This window comes from Bubalus bubalis, chromosome 9 (assembly GCF_019923935.1).
Source record: "Bubalus bubalis isolate 160015118507 breed Murrah chromosome 9, NDDB_SH_1, whole genome shotgun sequence".
NCBI lineage: Eukaryota > Metazoa > Chordata > Mammalia > Artiodactyla > Bovidae > Bubalus > Bubalus bubalis.
The window spans coordinates 66757814-66782903 of record NC_059165.1 but is presented as its reverse complement, the minus strand read 5'-3'; the positions used below and the strand labels follow the sequence as shown (position 1 = coordinate 66782903).

General features: G+C 53.5%; 1 protein-coding gene across 1 annotated transcript; it reads right to left on the bottom strand.

Moving 5' to 3' along the window:
* Window positions 1–957: 957 nt before the first annotated feature.
* BTBD2 (BTB domain containing 2) lies at window positions 958–23984 on the bottom strand. The gene is made up of 9 exons (XM_025292712.3): window positions 23593–23984; window positions 10080–10199; window positions 6859–7015; window positions 5768–5873; window positions 5486–5683; window positions 2819–3011; window positions 2603–2690; window positions 2214–2360; window positions 958–1946 (listed from the first exon to the last, which is right to left on the bottom strand). The coding sequence occupies exons 1-9, from the start codon at window positions 23973–23975 to the stop codon at window positions 1785–1787; spliced, it is 1554 nt and encodes a 517-aa protein (XP_025148497.1). The 5' UTR covers window positions 23976–23984; the 3' UTR covers window positions 958–1784.
* Window positions 23985–25090: the final 1106 nt, after the last annotated feature.

The following is a 25090-nucleotide window of genomic DNA, read 5'->3' as shown; positions in this document are numbered from 1 at the left end:
TTCTCGATTGCTGTGGCTAGGACTTCCAAAACCTTCTTGGATAAGAGTGGGCAAGAGTGGGAATCCTTGTCTTGTTCCTGATCTTAGAGGAAATGCTCTCAGCTTCTCACCACTGAGTATGGTGTAAGCTCTGGACTTGTTATATATGGCCTTTATCATGTCGAGGAGCGTTGATAACTCCAGCTTCTGAAGTACATGTAGATCTGTTCTGTTCTCTCTCTTGCTTCATATCTGTGCACTGCTGTAGGACACTGTGATGATGCTGGTGGAAGCGCGCACTGCGGTCCTCCTCCAGAGGGCAGGTTCCATGTTCCATTGGCAGGAGACAGTCACAGCAGCTCACTGTGACCCTGAATAGCCACAGGCCTTGGGAGTGGGGCACAGCCATCTTGTGACCCCTTCTAATGAGCCCAGTGGCTTGTTGCCCAGCCTTTACTCCTGGCATGCCCACAACCTGTGGGTGCCCCAGGCTGACACCATTTGTCCTCCTGTCCTGAACTGTAGTGGCCCCAGGACAGGCTGCTCTGGGGGCTACAGTGGGAGGCCTGGTCCCCCGCCCCATGGACCCCTCACTTGGGGTCTGCCTACAGTGTGGCAGGTCTCAGGAAGTGACGAGGAGCCCAAGGGCTGGAGCTCAGGGGCTCAGAGTCTCTGCAGCCAGCCCGGTCCTGGGTCCGGTTCATCCCTAAGAGTCCCCACTGGACAGGAGGGGCCAGGATGGGTTGTGGAAGCAGGAGGACACCCCCCTGGGCAGAGCCAGCAGGGCCACTCTGGGTTGCATTCCTGCCAACAAGATTCCTGGTTCGGGGCGGGGGGGGGGGGGGTGCTCCTGACACTCTTGGCTGCTCCAGAAGGAGCCCAGGGCAAGCCCCCATGTGATCTGGATGCGCTGAAGGTGAGAAGTCTGGCTCCACTGCCAGGACCCCATCACACTGGAAGCAGCACATGTCTCAGGGATTATACGTTTCTTTCCTTTATTTAAAAAAAAAAAACAAAAACATTTGGGGTGTGGTGTGCAGACACACCTTCCATGGCTTCGGGGAGGACACAGGCTCCAGATGGAAGCATGGGGGTGGGGTAGGGGCTGCACCCTCCAGCACCTTGGGCAGAGTACTTGCTGGGGGCTGGGAGTGGGGCTACAGGGTGGGCAGGCGGGCCAGTGGGGACGTGGCCACCATGGCTGGCCCGCAACATCGCCCCTCCCAGGCAGACCCGGTCTGCCGCCCGCGTCCACAGCTGCAGGGGCGGGGAGGGGCATCCAGGGAGGCTGGACACAGATGGTCCTTTACTGGGCCCAGGGGCAGGGCCTGGGCCTGGCAGGAAGCCGGCCTGCAGGACCTTGGGAGGGCTTGAGCCCTCATTCTCGGGCAGGTTGGGGGGCCTGAGCCTCCCCACTGAACAGAGCAGAGGCACACAAGCCCCCCATGCCAGCTAGGGCCCCGCACGTGCTCTCCTACCAGAGAAACGGGAATTCAGGATGCATTGCCATGTGCAGCTGAAACAAACAGGAGGCAACACCCTACACCAGCCCTGAGTGGGGCTGCAGGGGTGGTGGGTGGGCGGACCCTCTGCTCAGGGCGGGGTTAGGCTGACCCTGCCCCCCAAGTCCTGAGGGGGATTGTCTCTGCCGCCCTGCCCACCCCTCCATCACCTTGGAATAGGCAGCCAGCTCACCGCACGCAGAGAGGAGCCCTCCTGGCCCTGTGGGGGGCAGCGGCGTGGGCGGCAGGCACAGCAGTGGGGCCAGGCGGCCTGCCTAGGCTGGGGGGCGCCGGGCCAGTGGCCTAGGTGTAGAAGATGACTTCTGGAATCTGGCCGTCCTCCACCGACGTGCCATTGTTGTTCCCGGCCGCATAGCAGAAGGTGAAGCAGGTCTTGGCCCCCGTTGTGGGCGACTCGTGGGTCACCTTGCGCAGGCCCTTGGTGCCATAGTGGGAGTCTGGGCCCTGTGGGGAGGACCCAGTGGGTCCGCAAGGATGTGCTGCATGAGAACACAGCTCAGGGCCCGCCCAGTGTGCGCAGCAGGCCTCCAAAGGAGGACACAAGGCTGTGCCCTCCCAGCCTCACATCCTTAGAGGTGGGCAGTAAACTGGGAGGTGAGGTCCTGGGTGGGGCTCAGAGACCCTGAGTCTGGGCTGGGGGTCAGGTTCAGGGTTGGGGTCCTGGGTAGGTTTCTGGGGTCAGGGGCCTGGGTGGGGTGGGGTCAGGCACACCTTGAGCGTGGCACAGGCCGTGTAGTTGACGTTGGGCAGCACCTCCACCGGCTCCTTGAACATGACTCTGAAGGTGCTGGCAGAGCCGTCACAGCTGAAGCCCGTGTCGTTCTGGCCCAGAACCGTGTTACTGTCCGTGTGGATGATCTAAGGGCCAGAGCCGGGCACAGCTCACCCCGGTGCCCCCAACCCAATGCCCACCCACAGGACCCCACGGAGCCTGGAAGTGAGGACTGAGCTAACCTGAAAGGAGGAGGCCAATGGTGGGGGTAGAGAGGCATGGTCATGGGTCCCCCCTTGACTAGAGGAAGAGGGCGTGGGATGTGAAGAAGGGGAGAGAAGAGGAAGGGGTGATCTGGAGGGACAGGGCCCAGAGGTAGGGGCAGGACCTGGATGTTCACTTGGTAATCTGTGGGCCCGTGGATAGAGCCGTAGAGCCCGAAGCCGACCACAAAGATGCGTTTGTTGACCGAGAACCTGAGGGCATCGGAGGAAGGAGATGCTGAGTGACCTCCACCAACCAGGCCCTGCCCCTCCCCATGGGGAGGCCCCAACTAGGCTCCGCCCCCGCAACTTGCCCCGCCCATGAGACTTGCCCCGCCTACCTGATGCGGTCGCTCGTGCCGCTGTAGCCCCAGCGGCTCTCCACCTGCTGGAAGCGGTTGATGCTGCATTCCTTCCCGCGGAGGCAGCAGCGTGGCCGATCAATGAAGTCCACACGTGGCTTGGGGTTGACGGTGAAGTGCAGGAAGAGGCTGACCACCTCACGGTCCACCAGGATCCCCGACTGCGCGGGCCCTGTGGGCACAGGAGGGAGTTGGGAAGGATGGGGCAAACCGTGAGAGCACAAAGACACCAGAAGGCAAGACATAAGACCCAGCCTCTTTTCTGGGCAAACTGTCATGGGTCCAAGCAGCCCCTGGGCGGGGGCAGGGGGGGAGTATTAGTGAGGGGGAAATGGCCCTTCCAAGAGCGTTTGGGGAGTGGTCCCAGGTTGACATGGGGCCAATGCTCCAATTTGCTAGCTAACTGGGCAAAATCCCTTTCAGCTACTCTGGTCTCCTGACCTCCTCAGGGACTACCTAGGGGAACACCATGGGTCCACAGAGCTCATGCCCCCTGCCTGTCCACCCCAGATGGACAGATGCGGGGGTGCTGGCCTCAAGACAGGCCTGGAGCTGGGGAAGACTCTAGAGGTGGGAGCCTAGATGCAGCAACCCAAGAACTCAGAGGAGCTTCTGGTGGGGAAGACCAGTGTGCTGGGGTCTCCTGGGCCACAGGGTGGGAGGATTACACCTGCCCCTGCCCACCACCTGTGGCAGGACAAGGTGCCTGCAACAGGCCTAGACGGCACTGCCCTCCTTTACAGGAATCAATCATTCACCAGCTTTGAGCTCGTTTCTGGGGCAGGTCAGCCATGGCCTGGTTCACAGACCCGGTAGCCCCATGTACGCAGATTGCAGCAACAGGGGAGAGATGTCTGTGGAGCACATAAGATACAAAACTGAACACAGACAGGAACCGCTCTTTAAATCTCTACACAGAAAACAGAAAGAAAACCACCTGTGACCTCAGTCCTGACATATACAGCCAGGGTAGTCTTTGGGGGACATTTTCCCAACCTTCTCTCTACTTTCCTATATTTTCAAGGGGAATAGAAGAGGCAGGAAAATTCTCCAAAACACAATTGAGTGACAAACAGCCAAAGCCCCAGAGGTCCCGCCCATAGCAGAAGGACAAGGCCCAGGTCTGGCACACCCCCAAGAGCTTGCATGTGGGGGGCGGGTGCTCCAGCCCGGGGACCCTCATGGGAGGAGGGGCGAGGGGGCCAAGAAAGGCTGTAGGGTGGTACTTCCAGGAGACCTGAGACTCTGGGGGACTTTGGCAACCAGGTGGGCTGAGGGACCAGGAGGAGAGCTATTTCAGGGTGACAAGCAGGGCTGGAGAAAGAGGAATCCTGCAAGGCTCACACAGGCATCTTAGGTTGGGACAGCTCAACACTATAGCTGAGGGCTCTCACCTGGAGGTCCAAGCTCCCCAGGGAACACTGGGCAATGTTTGTGACATCCGTGATCATCAAGATAAGGATGGGACTTCCCTAGCAGCCCAGTGGTTAAGAACCTGCCGTGCAATGCAGGGGACTCTGGTTCAATCCCTGGTTGGGGAACTAAGTTCCCACATGCCACAGGGCAACCAAGCCTGAGTGCCACAACTAGAAAACCTATGACCTGCAACTACTGAAGTCTGCACCCTAGAGCCTGTGCACCACAACCAGAGTCCATGCACCGAAATGCAAGATCCTGCGTCCCACAACTAAGACACAACGTGGCCAAATAATTAAAATCTTAAAGAAGACAAGCGGGGCTCTTGGCATGGAGGGAGTGGGGCTAGGGAGGCTGCTCCACACCCCACAGCACCCAGGACGGCCCCGTCACTGTGGTGCTGCCAGGGTCTTGTATGAGGAAGTGCTAATTTGATGGATAAGTAAGCCCCAGAGTACCAGAGACGGCCTCTGAGGCTGTACCCAAGTTCTGCTGTGCCACCAGGGACTGCCAGATAAAACAGGTCACCTGGTCAAGTCAGATTCTGATCATAGAGAGCTGACCCATAGAAGAAGTGCCTCCCCGCCACTGCATGGCAGACACACTGGAAAACGATCTGTTTGCTGTCGCTGTTCAATCTGGAGACCCTGAACCAGAGCAGGAACAGGAGCAGCATGGACCTGGGAGAGACGGGACGTGGTGCACCTGCTGTAGGCTAGAGCTCCATCCAGAACCTCCCAGGCCAGTGTGGCTCCAGGACCAAGGTTGGCATCAGCCACGAAAATGACCCAAAGGGGAGGCCCAGCCTCCCTGGAGGAGGGTGCCAAGTTGGCAGCTACTGCCACATGGCCCAAAGGATTGGAGGGTCCCCACGGGGCAGGAGGTAGGGCCAGGGCCAACCCCGCCTGGGCCTGAGTCCCAACCTGAGCCCTGCAGCACGGCTCCAGACACCTCTCAGCCCTTCACAGGCTCATGGAAGACCCAGACGCCACAGCCCATCCCCTGGACATGAGCCCCTGTTGGGGATCTGCAACACTCAAGACACACGTGTGTGGACACCTGAGATGTGGGGACTCAGGATGGTTGGCCTCTGGGGGTCATTCCAACATCAGGGTCTCGAGCCCAGTCCTGTTCTCACACGGACACGGCTGGCGCCTGACCCACTGTGGCCAGGCTGAGGGTCACGTGACTCACACTCGGGGTCACACTCCTTGTCAGTGCCCCTGTTACCTGCAGCGAACTCCTCAATGGTCATCAGTGGGAAGCGGATGAGGGCCAGCGCCTTGCCCAGAACCTTCCGTTTGTTCTCGGGCGTCACCTGCAGCTGCTGCCGCTGACATTCAGCCTCGGACCAACGGACGACGGCTGTGAACAGGCGCACCTCTCGGATGCCCAGCGTGTCCCGCTCCAGCACCGCCACCAGTGTGTCTGCAGGGAGGGGCTGTCAGCGGGCGCGGCCCCACCTCGGGGATGAGGTCTGATGGCCCCTGGGCGGTGACCAGTGTGCCTCACCTAGGTCGATGTCCGTGAAGCCCTCAGCTGTGATGGCGTCAGCCGTGTTCTTGTCAATGTTCTCCAGACATAGGCTGGCAAGCTGTGGTTCATCAAAAAGTCTTGCCTGGAGAGTGGGAGGGCAGTAAGAGAAGAGCATGTCAACACCCAGCCACATGAACCCTGGCTCCACACTGGGCATGGATTTCAAGTCCTGGGAGCCGAGCAGGAGCCCAGAGATTATCATCTTCCAGGGTCCCAGACTCACAGTAACCACTGTCTGGGGATGGGGGCAGGGGAAGGGCAGGCTTGCACCTCAAAAGTCAGGATACTGAGAGGTTCAGGCTGGAGGTGGGCCCAGTCCTCCCCAGGTTAGGCAGGAGGAGCCTTGGGGAGAGGGCAGAGAAGGACCCACAGGACACTGCAGAGATGTGCCCCTAATATGAGAACTCATGCGCAGGGTGGGGCCCAGGGATGCCCGGGAAGCTGTGGGGCAGCCCAAACCCACACCCCTATGCACTGTGCTCTGCCTGGGGCTGGGCTAGGAGGCCAGGACGCCCCACGTGGCTGCAGCTCTCAGGAAATGGTTGGGAACAGTCCCCACATGACAGCCCAGGCTCTAGCACTCGAGAGCAACTCAGCAGATGTGCCGGGGCCCAGACACCACGGCAGCGAGGGGTCACAGAGCCACAACTACACTTGGGTGCTGCCCTATCCCAGCCGGCCTCTCAGTGGTCCAGCCCCGCCACAGTCAGTGGGACCAGACAGCCTCAGACGTGCCCCTCTAACTTAGTAACGGAATACCTTTCTCCCCACACCTGAGCCCTGCACAAGGGCACCAAAACGTCCACAGGAGCGCAAGAGTAACCAGGGAAACTCACCCGCAGGGTGCAAGGGTACAGTGAGTGAGGAACTTACCCTTCCACAAGATTTAGCAGACACCTAAAACTCAAATGCACCAACCCGACCTCTCCTGCCCCGGCAGCGGCGTCCTCACCCACCAATATCGCTGTCCAGACTCCGCACCTATGCCCCGGCGGGTCCCACGCCTTCCCCTCCCCCACATCCTTGCCCTGCCCCACAGCCCCGCCCCCTGCATCCCAGCCCTGCACCTGCGTCAGCAGCATGAACGCGTTGTCAGCCCTCAGGTTCTTTTTCAGGAACTCCACACAGTGGGCCTCAAGAGCAGGCACCGCGTACTTCTTGGCAGTATACAGCGTGGTCATGACCGTCTCAGGCCCGATCTGAACTTCATCTGAGTAGAGAAACCTAGGGGTGGAGGCGGGTGTGAGGACAGCCTGCCTGCCCTCACCCTCCAGACCGGCCCAAGGAACCATCCAAACCAGCACCAGTTGCCCTCTGACCTGTGGACTTGACCCCTCAAAAGCAGTTACCAGGAAAAAGGAGCGGAGCTAAACTACCCACATGATACCCACGGAACGTGTCTACACAGCAGGCAGCCTCTAACTCCTCTGTGGGCAGCATGGCATTTGCCCTGGGGCCATAACCCTCTGAACAACCCTCTGGCCCAGCCACAGCCAGCTCAAGCTCAACCACTGATGGGACCAGAAGTGCCAGCTGGAATTGCAGATATGGTGGCCGTGGTGACCACCTGTCCTCAGGCCAACTCTTTGTGTGGGTCAGAAGTGGGGTCGATTACAAAACCACAGGGAGAGAGTGAGAAAGCAGCCCTTGGCCCGTCTGGTGGAAGCACCTCAGGGCGGCCCTGGGCGTGCAGGAGAAATGATGTGTGTTCACAGCAGCACAATGCACAGGAAACCACCTGAGTGTCATCCACAGGCACAGAGCGGGAGTACAAGGGAGCAAGGGTGGAAGCCCAACCCACTGGAACAGCCCAAAGAGCAAGTTCCTGGGTGCCCCCTCTCCTGGCACTCAGCACCCCCAGAACGCACTGGAGGCCTACACAGAAGCAGCAGGGATCTGGCGGGGTCAGGGACAGAATGGCCATCAATGTCAGCAGTGCTGAGGGGGACCTTGGAACAGACCAGGACATGTGGGAGCAGATGGGTGAGCTCCTCACATACAATGGAGGTAGTGTCCACCCTCTCAGGGGAACAGCTGTGGTCATCAAAACCCAGAGACAGAAAGAGAAACAGCAAACATATACAGAGAAAGACAGACACAGAGATGGAGACGAGACAGAACAGCCTTTCACCCCATGTCTCACCAAGCTTAGACTAAAGGGAGGGTTTGGCCAACTGCCATCTATCACTTTTTGTCTTTTTTAAAAATAGACATTTTAATTTTTAAAAATTATGCTAATAGGTACATAAAATTTACCATTTTGACCATCAGTAGCATTAGTTACATTTGTTTCATTGTGCATTCATCCCCACTATCCATCTCCAGAACTTTCTCAGCTTCCCAAACTGAAATTCTGTCCCCACGAAACAATGACTCCCCATCCCCTCCGCCAGCCCCTGGCCCCACCATCCACTTTCTGTCTCTGGATCTGACTCCTCTAGGACCTCCTGTCAGTGGAATCAGACGGTACCTGTCCTTTTGCATCTGGCTTATTTCATCATGTCCTCAAGGTCCATCTATGTTGGAGCAAGTGTCAGAATCCTTTTGAAGGCCAAGTAATACTCCAGCATGTGGATGGATCACACCTTCTTCATCCCTCATCTGTTCATGACAGCTGGGGTGTTTCCACTTTCTGGCTGTTGTGAATCACGCTGCTGTGAACGTGGGTGTGCAAATCTCTCTTGAAGTCCCTGCATTCCCTTCTTTTGGATCTGTACCCAGAGTAGGATTGCCTGAGCATATGGTGACTCTGTGTTTAGATTCTGAGGATCCTCCGACTGTTTCCACAGTGGCTGCCCCATTTCCCATTCCCCCAGAAGTGCATCAGGGCCCCCATTTCTCCATGTCCTCGAGACAACTTGTTTGTTTAACATTGATAATAGCCATCCTGGTGGGTGTGAAGTGACAGCTCACTGTGCTTTTACCACCTGGTTTGTAAATAGGTTTTTCTTGGCACTCAGCCCTGCCTACAGTTTACAGATTCTTGCAGCCGCTTCTGCAGGATCAGCAGGCAGCAGTGGAAGCAGCACCCCCTGCCCTCTCTCGCAGGCAGCCTGTGGACCCTGGTCTGAAAAGCTGCCTAGAGACAGAAGTGAGATTACTCCACCAAGTGCTGTTTGTGGTCAGCCTGCAGAATTCAGCATGGTTAGATGGAGCTAACAGAAACTGGTTTACATCCGAGGGTAACTGTGGATACCAGAGGGGAGAAGATGACACGGATGGGGCAGGCGGCTGGGAGCACACAACACAGATGGGACTGGATATGAATGGGACCGGCCAGGCAAGGCCTTGTCCATGGTGCTCAGAACGGGGACAGGGGACACTCCATTTTCTTCCACTTTTTCTTTTCTCTTTCTCTCCCTCCCTCTCTCTTTCTGTGAATCAATGCCATTTTTATAATCAGAAGGGAAAAGAACTTCCCTGGCCACCCAGAGGTTAGGATTCTGCATTTCCACTGCTGAGGGCCCAGGTTTGATCCCTGGTCAGGGAACTACTAAGGTCCCCCATGTCCTGAGGCCAACAACAAAAAAGGCAAAAAAGGAAACTCCATGTTTGAAAAGCTGTTTGACCATGTAGGATAACCTTCAAGCTACACACATGGTCCACAGAGCTTGCCGGCCTCCTTGGGGGTGCTGCCTCCACGGCTTCCTGCAGTCTGTGTGTAACACCTCTACCCCAAATCACTAGATTTGTTTTAAAGTCCTTGAGAAAAAAAATTGAAACTCAGAAAGAAAAAATATAGGTTGAATTAAAAATTCTTACGTTAGGCTATTTCTTTAAAAACTCTTTGAATACAAGGAATGAAAACTGGGAGATTCACCAACACGCGGGTGAACCTGAAACCACGATGCTCAGTGACAGAAGCGGACACAGGACACGCAGGGTGTGAGTCCACTGGTGGGAAACGTCCAGAACAGGCTGATCCACCCACAGAGGGTGGGTTCCTGGTTGTCAAGGGCTGCGGAGGGTGCGGTTCTGGGGATGGACTGTTCTGGAATTAAGAGGTGGCGGCTGCGTGCTCTGTGGAAAAACTAAATGCCACTAATAGTACACTGTACACTTTCAACAATGAGTTGAACAGTATGTGAAATATATTTTGACACAAAAAATGCAAAATATGAAAATGGTGGGGGATGTCCAGAACCCATCCCTTACTGAGGAGTTGAGTTCTAGAAATCTCGAGGGAGTCGCTTCTGGGACTCGGGAGGCAATGTCCCTAGGGCTCTATTTATTAACCATCAGGTATGTCTGTCCCACCCCCGGGTGGGAAGGACCTGGAAGGTCTTACTTGAGTAGCGCCAGGAAGGCAGCCGGCTCCACATCGGGCAGCTCGATCTCGGTGGACGTGGTGGCCATTCCCCCGTTGAACATGGCGTCGAAGACAGCGCTGCCCACAGCCAGCACGAACCTAGGGAGTCAGAGAAGACCTGGTTACCTTCTGCGAGGCCCACCAGTCCCCAACTGCCCAAGCCTGGGGTTTCTTGAGGCCCTGGGATGTGGATGGCGAGCATCCCCGCGGTAGTAACACCCTGCCCAGAGCATCCTGCCCTAGATGCTTCTGGAAGGCAGGCCCTGAGGACTGAGAAGTTAGCTCCTGTGGATCAACAGTGAGAGGGTACAGATGCAAAATCATCTCCCTGGGGCTGCATGGACGACAGCTTTCTGCCAGTTCCACACGCCACAGGCAGCTCAGGCACCCCCCAACTCGTTCACTCCCTCCATCATTCATTCACTCACTCATCGTTCATTCACTCACTCGTTCACTCACTGATTCATTCAACCACTTGCTCCCTCATTCTCTCAACCACATCACTCCCTCATTCTCTCACTCATTCATTTATTCACTTGTTCAACCATTGCTCAACCACTCATTCACTCCCTCACTCATTTATTCACTCACTCACTCCACTGCTCTACACACATCCCCCAGGGTCAGGCTGCCAGGGAAGGCCTGGAGAGAACATTAGAACTGTGCTGAGTCTGTGGGGAAGGGTGTCGAGGCCAAGGGAGGGTTAGGATGTGAGTGGCCTTGGGGGCCTCAGGGTTCCACCAGTTGTGTACTCATGGTCCCCAGGCCTGCCCCATGACAGCCTCCCCCAAAGAGGACAGCCTCCCCCAAAAAGGACAGCCCCCTGCAAAGCCCTATTCTCTGGATTGCAAGCCACCATGCCTGCATCACACCTGCTCCCTGGGTCCTACTGTGACCCATGCAGGGCTCCGAGCACTCATCCCCTTGCAAAATCTCTGGATTCAGCAGTGACAGCCCACTCCCCAGCTTCTCTCTGCCCAGTGACCCTCCCCACAGCTCCCAGAAAACCCCACCCAGGCATCCCTCACTCCCTGAAAGAAGAAGCCCCTCCACCCCTGCTCCTACCCACTCCTCCATCGTGGATGTGTGCTCCCAGCTCTGCCAGGCACTGGTCTGGCCCCAGTCCTGCCCAGGGCTTAACAGAACCCCAAAGGCCAGGCCAGAGATGGGAGCCAGGTGAGAAGCTAAATGCAGTGGATGAAAGGAGTGTCCCCAAAGTCACATCCCCCTGGAACGTCAGGATGGGACCTCGTCTGGAAACAGGGTCTTTGTGGATGTTACTTGCTAAGCCCAAGCTACCCTCATCCAGGCTGGGCCCTGACGCAATGGCTTATAATAAGACACCAAGGAGAGGCCACATGATGAGGGAGGCAGAGACTGAGGTGAAGCATCTATAAGCCCAGGATGCCTGGGGCCCCAGAAGCTGGAGGAGCCTCTGGAGGGAGCACAGCCCTGCCATATCCCATAGTAGACTTCTGGGTTCCAAGAGAGGATAACTGATGTGGTTTGCCCCACCATCTGGCCACCCCAGGATGCCCATGCCCTGTACAGCTGCCAGCCCTGTTGTGTCCCCGGAGCCCCACTCATTCATCATGGCATCTGGGTCCCCAGCCCCACACACAATCCATATATGCAATGCTTTCCTGTTCCTCCTTTCTCCTAGATACAACAGAGCATCTTGATCTCCTATGGGGAAAACCATCCCTGACGATTCATTGGCAGGACATAAGAGGCAGACCAGCCGGGCCTGGTGTGTCTGTGCAGGGCCCAGGATGGTGGGGTATACATGTCCTCAGTGTTCCTGGTGGACAAGGTGACAAACTTCAGGCCTGGAAGAGCAACTGGGTCCAGGGGAGTCTGATCATCTCCACCTGCAGCCCTGCCCACCAGGCCCCTCACTGGCCTCCTGCCAGGAGTCTCCTATCCCCACCTCTCCATCCATCCTCAAAACCATGATGATGAATATGGCAAATCAAAACCACCATAAGGGGACTTCCCTGGCAGTCCAGTGGTTAAGGATCCACCCACCAATGCAGGGGACACAGGTTTGATTCATCCCACATGGAGAAGCTCTATACAGTAACAAAAACAAGGCCAGGAGCTGACTGTGGCTCAGATCCTCAACTCTTTATTGGAAGATTCAGACTTAAATTGAAGAAAGTTGGGAAAACCATATACCATTCAGGTATAACCTAAATCAAATCCCTTACGATTATACAGTGGAAGTGACAAATAGATTCAAGGGATTAGATCTGATAGAGTGTCTAAAGAACTATGGATGGAAGTTCATGACATTGTACAGAAGGTGGTGATCAAAACCATCCCCAAGAAGAAGAAATGCAAAAAGGCAAAATGGTTACCTGAGGAGGCCTTACAAATAGCTGAGAAAAGAAGAGAAGTAAAAGACAAAGGAGAAAAGGAAAGATATATCCATCAGAATGCAGAGTTCTAAAGAATAGCAAGGAGGTAAGGAAGCCTTCCTCAGTGATCAATGCAAAGAAATAGAGGAAAACAACAGAATGGGAAAGACCAGAGATCTCCTCAAGAAAATCAGAGATGCCAAGGGAACATTTCATGCAAAGACGGGCACAAAAAAGGACAGAAACAGTATGGACCTAACAGAAGCAGAAGATATTAAGAAGAGGTGGCAAGAATACACAGAAGAACTATACAAAAAAGATCTTAATGATCCAGATAACCACGATGTGTGATCACTCACCTAGAGCCAGACATCCTGGAGTATGAAGTCAAGTGGGCCTTAGGAAGCATCACTACGAACAAAGCTAGTGGAGGTGATGGAATTCCAGCTGAGCTATTTCAAATCCTAAAAGATGATGCTGTGAAAGTGCTGCACTCAATAGGCCAGCAACTTTGGAAACCTCAGCAGTGGCCACAGGACTGGAAAATGTGTTTTCATTCCAATCCCAAAGAAAGGCAATGACAAAGAGTGTTTACCACACAATTGCACTCATCTCACACGCCAGTAAAGTAATGCTCAAAATTCTCCAAGCCAGGCTTCAACACTATGTGAGCCAAGAACTTCCAGACGTTGAAGCTGGATTTAGAAAAGGCAGAGGAACCAGGGATCAAATTGCCAACATCCTTTGGATCATAGAAAAAGCAAGAGAATTACAGAAAAACATCTGCTTCATTGACTACACTAAAGCCTTTGACTGTGTGGATCACAACAAACTGTGGAAAATTCTTAAAGAGATGGGAATAGCGACCACCATACCTGCCTCCTGAGAAATCTGTATGCAGGCCAAGAAGCAACACTTCGAACCGGACATGGAACAACAGACTGGTTCCAAATTGAAAGGAGTATGTCAAGGTTGTATATTGTCACCTTGCTTATTTAACTTATATGCAGAGTACATCATGTGAAATGCCACGCTAGATGAAGCACAAGCTGGAATCAAGATTGCCAGAAGAAATAGCAATAACCTCAGATATGCAGATGACACCACCCTTATGGCAGAAAGTGAAGAGAAACTAAAAAGAGCCTCTTGATGAAGGTGAAAGAACACAGTGAAAAAGCTGGCTTTAAAACTCAACAGTCAAAAAACAAAGATCATGGCATCTAGTCCCATCACTTTATGGCAAATAGATGGGGAAACAATAGAAAGAGTGACATGTTTTATTTTGGGGGGCTCCAAAATCACTGCAGATGATGGTGACTGCAGCCATGAAATTAAAAGATGCTTGTTCCTTGTAAGAAAACCTATGACAAACCTAGATAGCATATTGAAAAGCAGAGACATCAGTTTGCCGACAAAAGCCCATCTAGTCAAAACTATGGTTTTTTCCAGCAGTCATGTATGGATGTGAGAGTTACACCATTAAGAAAGCTTAGTGCTTAAGAATTGATGCTTCTGAACTGTGGTAGTGGAGAAGACTCTTGAGAGTCCCTTGGACAACAAGGAGATCAAACCAGTCAATCCTAAGGGAAATCAGTCCTGAATATTCATTGGAAGGACTGATGCTGAAGCTGAAGCTCCAATACTTTGGCCACCTGATGCGAAGAAAGGACTCATCTGAAAAGATCCTGATGCTGGGAATGGTTGAAGGCAGGAGAAGGGATGAGATGGTTGGATGGCATCAGTGACTCGATAGACCTGAGTTTGAGCAAGCTCTGGGAGTTGGTGATGGACAGGGAAGCCTGGTGTGTACAGTTCATGGGGTGGCAAAGAGTCGGACCAGACTGAGCAACTGAACTGAACTGACACGCCCCAGGGCAACTAAGCCCACGTGCCACAACTAGTGAGCCCATGCACCATAACTAGAATTCCACAGGACACAAGCAAAGATCCCACACGAGGCAATGAAGATCCTGAGTGCTGCAACTAAGATACGATGCAGCCAAATAAATTAAAAAAAAAAAAAAAAAAAAACCACCACGAGCCACTCCAGTATTCTTGCCTGGAAAATTCCATGGACAGAGGAGCCTGGTGCATTACAGTCCAGAGTTGCAAAGAGTCGGACACAACTGAGCACGCACACACTTACAGTGATAAGAGTCAAAAGCCTCTGCAAGATAAAAATTAATGAGAAAGTATGATGGAAATGCAGTATCAAAGCAAAAGCATCAGTTAAAAAAAACCCACCATGAAACATGACCTTACCCCTTGGACCACCAGCTAGAATAAAAAACCTAGACAATGACGAGAGCTGCTGAGGATGTGGAGAAATCAGAGTCCTCAAGCAGGGTGACAGGGGCGGGGGTCATGAGGTGTGTAGCTGTGGTAGACAGGCCAGTGGTTCACCAGGGGGCGAAACATGAAGTTCCTGTTGACCCGGCAGTGCCACTCCCAGGGTATGTGCCTGAGAGAAGTGAACACACACGTCCGCACAAAACCTGTGCATGAGTATTCATCATGTCATGATCCACAGACTCCTGAAGATGGAAGCGAACCAGTGTCCATCAACAGATGACAGACGAGCAGAGAGGACATCATCCATACAAAGTGGTCCATCCATACAAGGGGTGTTAGTTACCTTAAGAACGAGATTTGGACTCATGTTACAACACGAACAGACGTTGAGAACATGATGCTCAGTGAGAGAAGCCAGACACAGAAGAATACAGACTTTGGTTCAACTCACAGGTCCCTAAAGGAGTCAGATTCACAAGAGACAGGGAGAAGATGGTGGGGCCGGGGCTGGGGAAGGCGATGGGGAGTCAGTGTTCCATGGGGACAGAGTTTTGGTGGAATGGTTGCAAACAACATGAATATGCTTAGTGCCACCAAGCTGTGCACTTAAAAATGGTTAAAAGGGTGAATTTTATGGTATGTGTATTTTACAACTTAAAAATTAAAAAGAAAGAAAGAATGACATACTACCCTGAAGGGACAGGGAAGAAAGACCAGCTAAGCAGCTTTGGGAAACAGGTTAAAGGCTAAAAGAACTGCATACAAATACTGTGCTTCATGCAGAAAAAGTATTTTTCACAGGAGAGGGAAAGCAGCTCTTGAAACTACACATGTTGCGCCACTAAACAGACATGTGCAGAATGAAAGCCAGGTTCTGAGAACTGGAGAAGAGAGTTACAGGTGAGGGGAAGGGAGGCTGGGATGAACTCTCCAAGGCTGAGCCAGAGTCAGAGGGACTCAAGTTGATTTCCTGGCTTTTAGGTGGGTGAATGGATGGATGGATGGACAGACTAGATGGACGGATGGAGACAGAGACACAGAAATAGAGGTTGTGTGTTGGTATATTTCCTCGCTCTATCTGCTAAGAAGGTCTCTTAACAACAATACCCCAGCAGCAGTGAGCACACCCAGCACCTGTATCTTGGTTTCTAAATACCATTTTCCACTAAACGGAGAAATGGTTGATTCCTGGGCTGAGGGAGGGGAAGGATGAGATGAGCTTGGGGTATCCTGTGGGGCCAAAAAGTAAAGACATTCTCCCAACATGACACGCCAATGTTAAAAGGAATTGAGCCAACTGTAAGGACTTCCAGTGGCCAAATCTGGGACAGTAAAGCTCATACCGGACAATGACCCACAAGATAAACAACTGTGAGTCCATGATGAAATAAATATATAACGGAGGAGGTGTGTGAGCAAGGGGGAAGGGACAGTTTTTCCTTTCAGAATCCCAGTTAACAAATGGAGAAGGAGTTATGGAAATAGGAAATCACCATATGGCAGATGCCAGAGTAAACAACTCTTTCCAACTAGAACCACCATCCACAGATACTCCAACAGTGGGCAAAGGAGGAGGGGAAAGGGGATGTCTACACAGAGCACCCCTCAGGAGGGAAGGGTGATGACGAGGGGACGGCAGGGACATCCCAGTGGAGAAACCTGCCCTATGGCCAAGGCTCACGTCACCAGAGATGGGACAGATGGATAGCACAGGCTCGGAAGTTTTACATTAAATACACGAAGGGGGTGAAAGGAGAAAGATGAGGGAAGACATTCCCTGCAGACAGAAAGCACCAGTGAGCTGGAGTGGTTGCCCTGATACCAGACAAGACAGATGTGAAGACAGGGAATGCTACTGGAAAATGGACATTTCCTACGAACAGAGGGTCAGTACACAGGAATAGGTAACAGCGCAAACAAACACACAACTGAGTCCCAAACCACACAAAGAGAAACTAAGCATAAAGAGGCGGAAGAGACAATCCAACAGTTTCCACTGGAGGTTTCAACACCTCACTCTTCACAACTGACAAACAGCCAGACTGAACACCACCACCAACATACCTTTACGAAACCCTCAGCCCAGGGGGTTCCCCAGTGGTCCAGGGGTTAAGAATCCACCTTCCAGTGTAGGGGACTCAGCTTGGATCCCTGGTCAGGGAACTAGGATCCCACGGGCCATGGGGAAACTGAGCCCCCATGTTACAACTACAGAGCTTGCACGCCACAACTAGAGATTCCGCATGCTGCAAACAAGACCTGACACAGCCAAATTAATTTCTTTTGGGGATTTCTTAAACTCCCCAAACAAAACCCTCAGCCCAGTGATGGCAGAAGGCATGCTCTAGGAATATTCTCCAGGACAGACCAGGTACAAAGTCAAACTAATATACTTACAGGCACTGAAAGAAGTCAAAGCTTATTCTCCAAACAGAGGAATTAAATTATACACCAATAACAAAAAGACCTCTGAGAAATTCCCAAATATTTTGAAATGAAACAACACTTCTAAGTAACCCATGGGTCAGGGAAGGAACACAAGGGGAATGAGAAAAGATCTTGACCCGAACAAAAATGCACACGGCACATCAGACTGTAAGGAATGCAGCTAAAACACTGCTTGGGGTAAACATTATGTATCCATTAAATAAAGATCTAAAATCAGCAACCTAAGCTTCTGGGAATTAACTGGCGATCCAGTGGTTAGGACTTGGCACTTTCACTGCCGGGGTCCAGGTTCTATCCCTGGTCAGGGAATGAAGATCTCACAAGACACAGACAGAGTGATCAAAAATTAATAAAAAATAAAATCAGCAAGGCAATCTTCCATCCCAGGAATCTAGAAAAGAGCAAATCAAGCCCAAAGAACAAAGAAGACAGTAAAAGTGGGAGCAGGAATTAACGAAACTGGGAATGGGAAAATAGAGATAAATCAATGAAACCAAAAGGTCACTCTTTGAGGGGAAAAAAAAATTTAAACCACTGCAAGAACTTTAGCTAGACTGATCAAGCAAAAAGACACAAGTTACCAAAATCAGAAATAAAAACGGAATATCACTACGACCAATGGTAAAAGAACTTTGAAACAACTTTATGTCAACAAACAAAGACAACTTAGAGGAAATGGATGACTTCCTGTAAAGACAAACTGCCAACACTCACTGAAGACAGAGAAATCTAAACAAATAAATAACAAGTGAACTAGTCACTAAAAATCTTCTGGGACTTCCTTGGTAGTGCAGCGGATAAGAATCTGCCTGTCAGTGCAGGGGACATGGGTTCAATCTCTGATCTAGAAAGATTCCACATGCCGTGGGGCAACTAAAAACCACGCACTGCCACTACTGAGCCCACGTGCCTAGAGCCTGTGCTCTGCGATGAGAAGCCACTGTAGCGAGAAGCCCACACACTGCAATGAAGAACAGCCCCTGCTCACCACAACTGGAGAAAGCCCTCATGCAGCAACGAAGACCCAGCACAACAATTAAAAAACACTATCTTCCCACAGGGAATTCCCGGTGGTCCAGTGGTTAAGACTCTGAGCTTCCATTGTAGGGGGCACAGGTTCGATCACTGGCTAGGGAATTAAGATCCCACAAGCCCCACAGTGCAGCAAAAAAAGAAAAAGAAAAAAATCTCCCCATAAGGAAAAGCCCATTCCCAGAAGAAATTAACACCAACCCTCTGCATATTCTTCTAGAAAGCAGAGGAGGAGGGAACATTTTCCAATTCACCTATGAGGCCAAAGACATTACTGAATCCTTGGGCATCATGGGGGGTGGGGAATGGGGAAGCCACTTTGGAAACCAGTTTGGCGGTTTCTTAAAATGTCACATGTAAGTGTTACCTTGCGGTTCCAACATTTGACCCTTAGTATTTACCCAAGAGAAAAGGAACAGTAGTACTTCCATATGCAGATTTCTGCACAAATGTTTAATGTTCATGGCAGTATTATTCCTTATGATGAAAAGCTAGAAGCTAGAAATAACCTGTTTAACCTGTATGCCCATATAACCCATATGACTGGTGAATGGACAAAGTGTGGTCCATCCATGCAATGGGATTCAGCAGTAAGATGAATTACTTTGGCAATAGAAAGAAATGAGCTGTCCATTCAAGGATGTGGATGGATCTCACAAATAAGACACTGAACGAAAGAAGCCAGATCAAAACCTACACATTCTGTCATTCTAATTATATGCGATTTCTACAAATGGCAAAACTCGAGCCTGTGTTCCACAACGGGAGAAGCTACTGCAATGAGAAGCCCGCACACTGCAACTAGAGCGTAGTCCCCACCCGTTGCAACTAGAGAAAAGCCCACACAGCAACAAAGACCCAGGGCAGCCAAGAATAAATAGATTAAAAAAAAAAAAAAAGATTCAGTTTGGGAATTCCCTGGCAGGCCAGTGGTTAGGACTCTACGCTTTCACTGTTGAGGTCAAAGGTTCAATCACTGGTCAGGGAACTAAGATGCTTCGAGCCATGTGGTGTAGCTGAGAAAACAAAAGATTTGGTTCCTCAGTTGTGAGGGCCACGTTTCAAGTGCTCAGTAGCCATGCGTGACTAGAGGCTAGGACTGGAGAGGACAGATCTAGAACATTCCCATTGTCACAGAAAAGTCTACTGGACAGCACTGGACCATGGAATCAGTGGAACAGCTATTAACACCAAAGAGGATTCAGAAAGAAATCATTCCAGTGGATAAAAATAAATGTGCAAGGCCCCACAGCTTCCCAGCAAGAACCAGCTAGGAAATATGTAATGGAGAAATTACTCACAACAGAAAAAACAAAAACAACAACAAAAAAAACAACACCTAGCAATAAATGTTTACGAGCTATGTGCTGCTTAGTTGCTTCAGTCGTGTCTGACTCTGTGCGACCCCATAGATGGCAGCCCACCAGGCTCCCCCGTCCCTGGGATTCTCCAGGCAAAAACACTAGAGTGGGTTGCCATTTCCTTCTCCAACGCATAAAAGTAAAAAGTGAAAGTGAAGTCGCTTAGTCGTGTCCGACTCTTAGCGACCCCATGGACTGCAGCCTTCCAGGCTCCTTCGTCCATGATTTTCCAGGCTAGAGTACTGGAGTGGAGTGCCATAGCTCTTGCACACAAGAGCTACGTGAAGAAACTATAAAACTGGGCATTCCCTGGTGGTCCAGTAGTTAGGACTCCATACTCTCACTGTCGAGGGGGCCTGGGTTCAATCCCCAGAGAGGAAACTAAATCCCAAAATCCGGCAGTGTGGCCAAAAAAAAAACCCAAAACATAAAACTACAAAACTTCCCTACGGAAACACAAAAGCACCGTACATAAATGGAGAGACAACATGTGCCCATACTTGGTATTCTGAACTGTCAGCTCCCCCAACCTGGTATCTTTGCTAAGACAAACCCCTCCAGTTATTTCTTTAGCATTTGACAAACTGATTCTAAAGATTATAGGGAACCACTGAGCCAGGGACTGGTCAAATACAGCTCTTGGACCCAATCCAGCCCACCAGTTGTTTTTGTAAATAAAGTTTTATTGGCACACAGCCATGCACATTCATTTCTGTCTTGTTGTGTTCATACTGCTACAGCAGAATTAAGCAGTTGGGACACAGACCATGTGGCCTACTGAGACTACTTATTGTCTGGCTCTTTACAAAAATTTGCTGGTACTGTGCTAGAAGGTAAATTCCATGGGGAAAGAGATGTCTTTTGTTAGCACCATTTCAGAGACTGCTGATTGAGCAAGGGATGGACAGGAGGAAGGGATGGACAGATGGGTAACTGATCCTGAAACAGCTAAATGTGTGAGACGAGCTGAAAAAGCCTTCACAAAAAGTCTTGAGCAAAACTGGGAAGAACAGCCACAGTAGTTGTCAAAATCCACCATAAAGCCACAGTCACTAAAAGACGTGCTATTTAGCTAAGCATACACAGAGATTGCTGTACTTTGGGGACATCTCTGTGCTGCTAAGTCTCCAGTGATATGTGAATAAAGGTATTTTAGATATTAACGTGGGGCCATCAAATTGTACAGTGCTACCCTGAAGATGCTCAGTGCTTCCTCAGAGGGAGCCCTGTGAGTATAGACATTGGACTGATGCATTTCCTGAGCACCCAGTGCGCCAGGCATTTTCCTGGGCTTGGCAGGAGGGAGAGCAGCAAGACGCTGCTCACAGCAAGCCAAGGACAGCCATCACAGAGAAAGTTAGAAGGAAAAAGAGCCATGAAAAAGTAGTACAGTGGAGAGGGGATGGGGGTGGGAGGCAGACTCTGAACGAGGCCTGAGCTTGCCCTGGCCAGAGCTGGCCCCTCTGCCATTACATATGCCAGGCCCTCCTGCGCCCCATGCACCAGGTCGCCCTTCACCCAGAGTCCACGCCATTCTGAGCCCCAGCCTGAGATCACCACAAGCCTGGATCCTGGGAAATGGTGGCTGCAGACCCCACAGCCTTTCTGGAAGTTAGCACGAGCCCTGCCCTCAGTCTGCTTTGTGAAGTAAGCTCAGGTCCGGTTCAGCAGTCACCAGCTCTGCACTAACGCCCTTCCCGCCCCAGGCACTGTTTCTGGATCCCACGTGGCATTTACTTGTGTCCTCGGGCTCCTCCCAGGACTGTCCAGGGGACCCTCCGGTGTCTTGGTCCTGAGGCACGCCCCACTGGGTTTATCTGGTTATTTTCTCCGGGTGGACTGGTTCCTGGGACTTCTCTAACAAATTACTGCAAATTGGGTGATGAGAGAATCTCATGTTCTGGAGGCTGCAGGTGCAAGATCAGGGCCGTGCTCCCTGCAAGGCTCTGCCCTTCTCAGCTTCTGGGGGCCCCGGGCAGACTGTGGCTTGTGGCCACGTCCCTCCAGTCTCTGCCCGGTCCCTCTTCTCCGTGTCTCTCACATGGACACTTGACACTTGGATTTAGTGCTGTTCGGATTATCCAGGATGATCTCTTCTTGAAACTTAATCACATCTGCAAAGACCCTTTTCCCAATAAGGTCCTGTTCATGGGTTCTGGGCCTTGGGACTTGGACACAACTTGGGGGCCACCATCAACCCACGACACTGGGACTCAGGGCTGGGGGTGGAGCACACCAGGGGGAGGAGTCTTTCCCGCTGGGGGTGTTGACACCCCCAGGACCATCAACTTAGCCACATGGTTAAGGGGGCATCTGCTGGGTTTCCCCAAGGTGGGGTTCCAATCTGCTCCTTACAAGCCAGTCCCTTAATGCAGCCCATCTGGGAGGGAGGCGGGGGTGAGGTCAGCCTGGAGCTGGGCACAGGCTGAGGAATTCTCCCTACTCCTGCCTGTGCTCCAGCAGCGATGCTCCAGTGTTTCCTGGAGCACCGGGTTACGTCCCCACCAGCCTGTGAGGCCAGCCTGTGTGGAGGATGAGCCCGGGCACTGTGATAGGACCTGGTTAGTCCTAGGGTTGGTTGGTCACAGGATCCACCCTCCCAGTGGCCCCAGGAAGGAAGTGTCTAATGGTTGGTCCCAGGTCATAGGGGTGGAGGGAAACTGAGGCCCAGGAGAGCCCAGGGTCACTTATGCACCTGTTCGCGGTAGGTAACATTTCACAATGCACATGAAGTAACAACCCAAAGGCTGAAGAGAAAAGGAACTAGAACCTTCCATCAAGAGGATCCACAGAGCAGGAATATGAAACAAGAAAGGCATGACGGAGGCTGGGAGCTCCTGGGTCACAAGGCAACCAGCCCCCTACGGGGAGTTCGCAGGGGAGGGGAGAGGGTTAGGGCAGGGACAAGCCCCAGGAGGTCCTAGGGACCCCCTCACCGGCCTGGAAGCTCCCTCGGGCAGGAATCTAGTCCCAGTTGCACATAAATAACCAAGAAAGGGCCAGAGAGAAGAATCTCAGACACAGGCCAAGTAAAAGCCAGACATCAGAATGGTGAAGACAACCCTCACAGCAGGTTGGGGACTCTCCAGGCAGAGTTGCAAGAACCCCCAGCCCCCTTCCCCAACAGAACCCTTCCAGCATCCCCCAGCAAGCAGTGGGCAGGGTAGTCTCTGATACAGCCCCGCCCCACCCAGGGGTCTGGAGGCTGCACCCCTGAGCCTGGCAGAGGTGTGGGCCTGCACCAAGGAAAACCCCATTCAAGAGGAGACCTGGGATGTACGGTGTCAGGGAACGGGGTTATGAGGGTCTGGGGTTCACGAGGTGGGAGTCTAGCGGGGCTCTGGGGGATCCCAGCCCCAGAAGGAGGGGGCACTCGGGGGAGGAGATCACTGGGGCCCGTGAGGCCCCAGTGGAGGAGGGGAAGGAGATGGAAGAGGCGGAAGGAGATGGGGTCTCTGGCGGTCCTGCGGCTGGCCAGGCTGGGGTCTGCAGGGCCTGGAAAGCCTGGCAGGGGTTGAAGGGTCACAGAGATGCAGCGAGTGAAAGAGGTCTGCGGACCTGGGAGATTTCGGGCATGACTGCAGGGTCAGGGATCACAGAGCCAAGAGACTCCAGTGAGGGTGGAGGGGTTAGGGGTCGCAAGAGCGGACCATGGCTAGTATCTGGAAGTCCGGGCTGGACGGAGGCCTGGCAGGGTCACAGGGCCTTAACGGTGCTGGGGCCCGGGGGCGGTGGGGGAGGGCAGGTCCCCAGGGCAGCAGGGGTTCCAGGAATGGCGGGTGCTGGGTCCCCGGGGCTGGCGGTTTTCCTGAGGGGAGGCGGGGAGCGGGATCCCAGGAATGACTGAATCCTGGGGAGGGGGTGGGGGTAGGGGTCCGGTCCCGGGGATGACCGGGTCCCGGGAAGCGGCGGCGTCTTGGGGGATGACGGAGTCCCGGGGGGCGGGCCTCGGTGCTAACCCGGTCCCGGGTCGGGCGGCGGTCCCGGACGGCGGCCCACCTGTGCGCCGGGATGCGCTGCGCGCCGAGCCCCTTGCCCACCAGGAAGTGCACGTCGCAGAGCACCTCGTTGTTGAAGAGGAAGGCGAAGCGCTCCTTCACCGTGGGCTTGGTGGCCTGCCAGTTGTAGACGGGCTCGCGGAGCAGCGCCGCCGCCCCCGGCTCCTCGGCCGCCCGCTCCCCGCCCGCCGCGGCCTGCGCGCCCGGCCCCGACACCGACACCGGCGGGGGCGGCCCGGGGACAGCGGGGGCCGGGGCGGCGGCGGCGGCGGCCGCGTTGCCGGGGGCCGGGGCGGTGTTGGCGCTGGGCCCGGGGCCGCCCCCCGCGCCCGGGCCGACCCCCGGCGGGCACGACGCGCGCCCGCCGCTCCCACCCGCCGCCATCTTGTCGGTGCGGCGCCCGGCGGGGCGGGCCTGGCGGGGGAGGGGCGGGAGGAGAGGGGAGGAGCGAGGAGATGGGGGACGGAGGGGAGAGGAGGGGAGCGGGAGAGGGAGAGGGAGAGGGGGAGGGAGAGAGAGAGGGAGAGGGAGGGGCGGGGCGGGGCGAGGCGGGGCGGGGGCGAGCAGAGGCCGATGGAGACTTCGTACCTCAGACCCTGGGCCTAGACCCCAGAGCCCGACCTCAGACATGGGACCCCCCACGTGCTAGATCACGTACTTCAGTCCTGGGACCCGGACCCCAGACTCTAAATCTTGTACCTCAGACCCCCAACCCCAGGTTCTAAATCTGTTACCTCAGACGCTGGACCTCGGGTCCTAGATCTGTTACCTCAGATCCCCAACCTCGGGTTCTAGATCCTGTACCTCAGACCCCTAACTCCGGGTTATAGATCTGTTACCTCAGACACTGGACCCCAGGTTCTAGATCCTGTACCTCAGACGGCAGATCCCAGATCCTGGACCTCAGAACCCGGGTACTAAACCCAGACCCCTTACTTCAGACTCTATGTCCCAGATCCAGAAATTGTGACTCCAGACCTCAAACCTCAAAACCCTGACCTCAGATTTGGAGTAACTAGCCCAGATCCTAGATCCTCAACCTCAGGGGCCTCAGACCTCAGACCCCAGTCCCCGTAATCCCACTCCTACATCCTGGGCCTCAGAACCCAGGCTCTGGATCCCAACTCCAGACCTCAGATTCCAGACCCGGGACGCCAGAACTCAGACCCCAACTCCAGTCCCTAAACCCCAGATCCCAATCTCTGACCCATGACCCCCCAAACACAAATGCAGACCCGACTCCAGAGTCCAAACCCCATAGCTGGGACCCTGGACCTTAGCCCCAACCCCAGGTGGTCAGCTGAGGGGACCCCATAGTGGGGGGAGCACTGAATGCAGGGGAGGGCTGTGCATCCCAGAATCAACAGAGATAAAGGTCCCTCCTCTGAGCCAGGTCTCAGTTGCCCGGTGTCCACAGAGCTGCAACCCACAAACAGCTAACTGCACCCACAATGTCAGAGTGCCCTAATGCCTTGAAGAAGAGACACAGGCAGCTAGAC

Excerpts from the sequence above, each read along its gene's own strand:
- BTBD2 (XM_025292712.3), bottom strand. The coding sequence starts at position 23,975 with ATGGCGGCGGGTGGGAGCGGCGGGCGCGCGTCGTGCCCGCCGGGGGTC. Across the intron at positions 3,012-5,485 it reads CATTGAGGAGTTCGCTGCAG|GGCCCGCGCAGTCGGGGATC; the intron begins GTAACAGGGGCA and ends CTGTGCCCACAG. Across the intron at positions 1,947-2,213 it reads CGGCCTGTGCCACGCTCAAG|GGCCCAGACTCCCACTATGG; the intron begins GTGTGCCTGACC and ends TCCTCCCCACAG.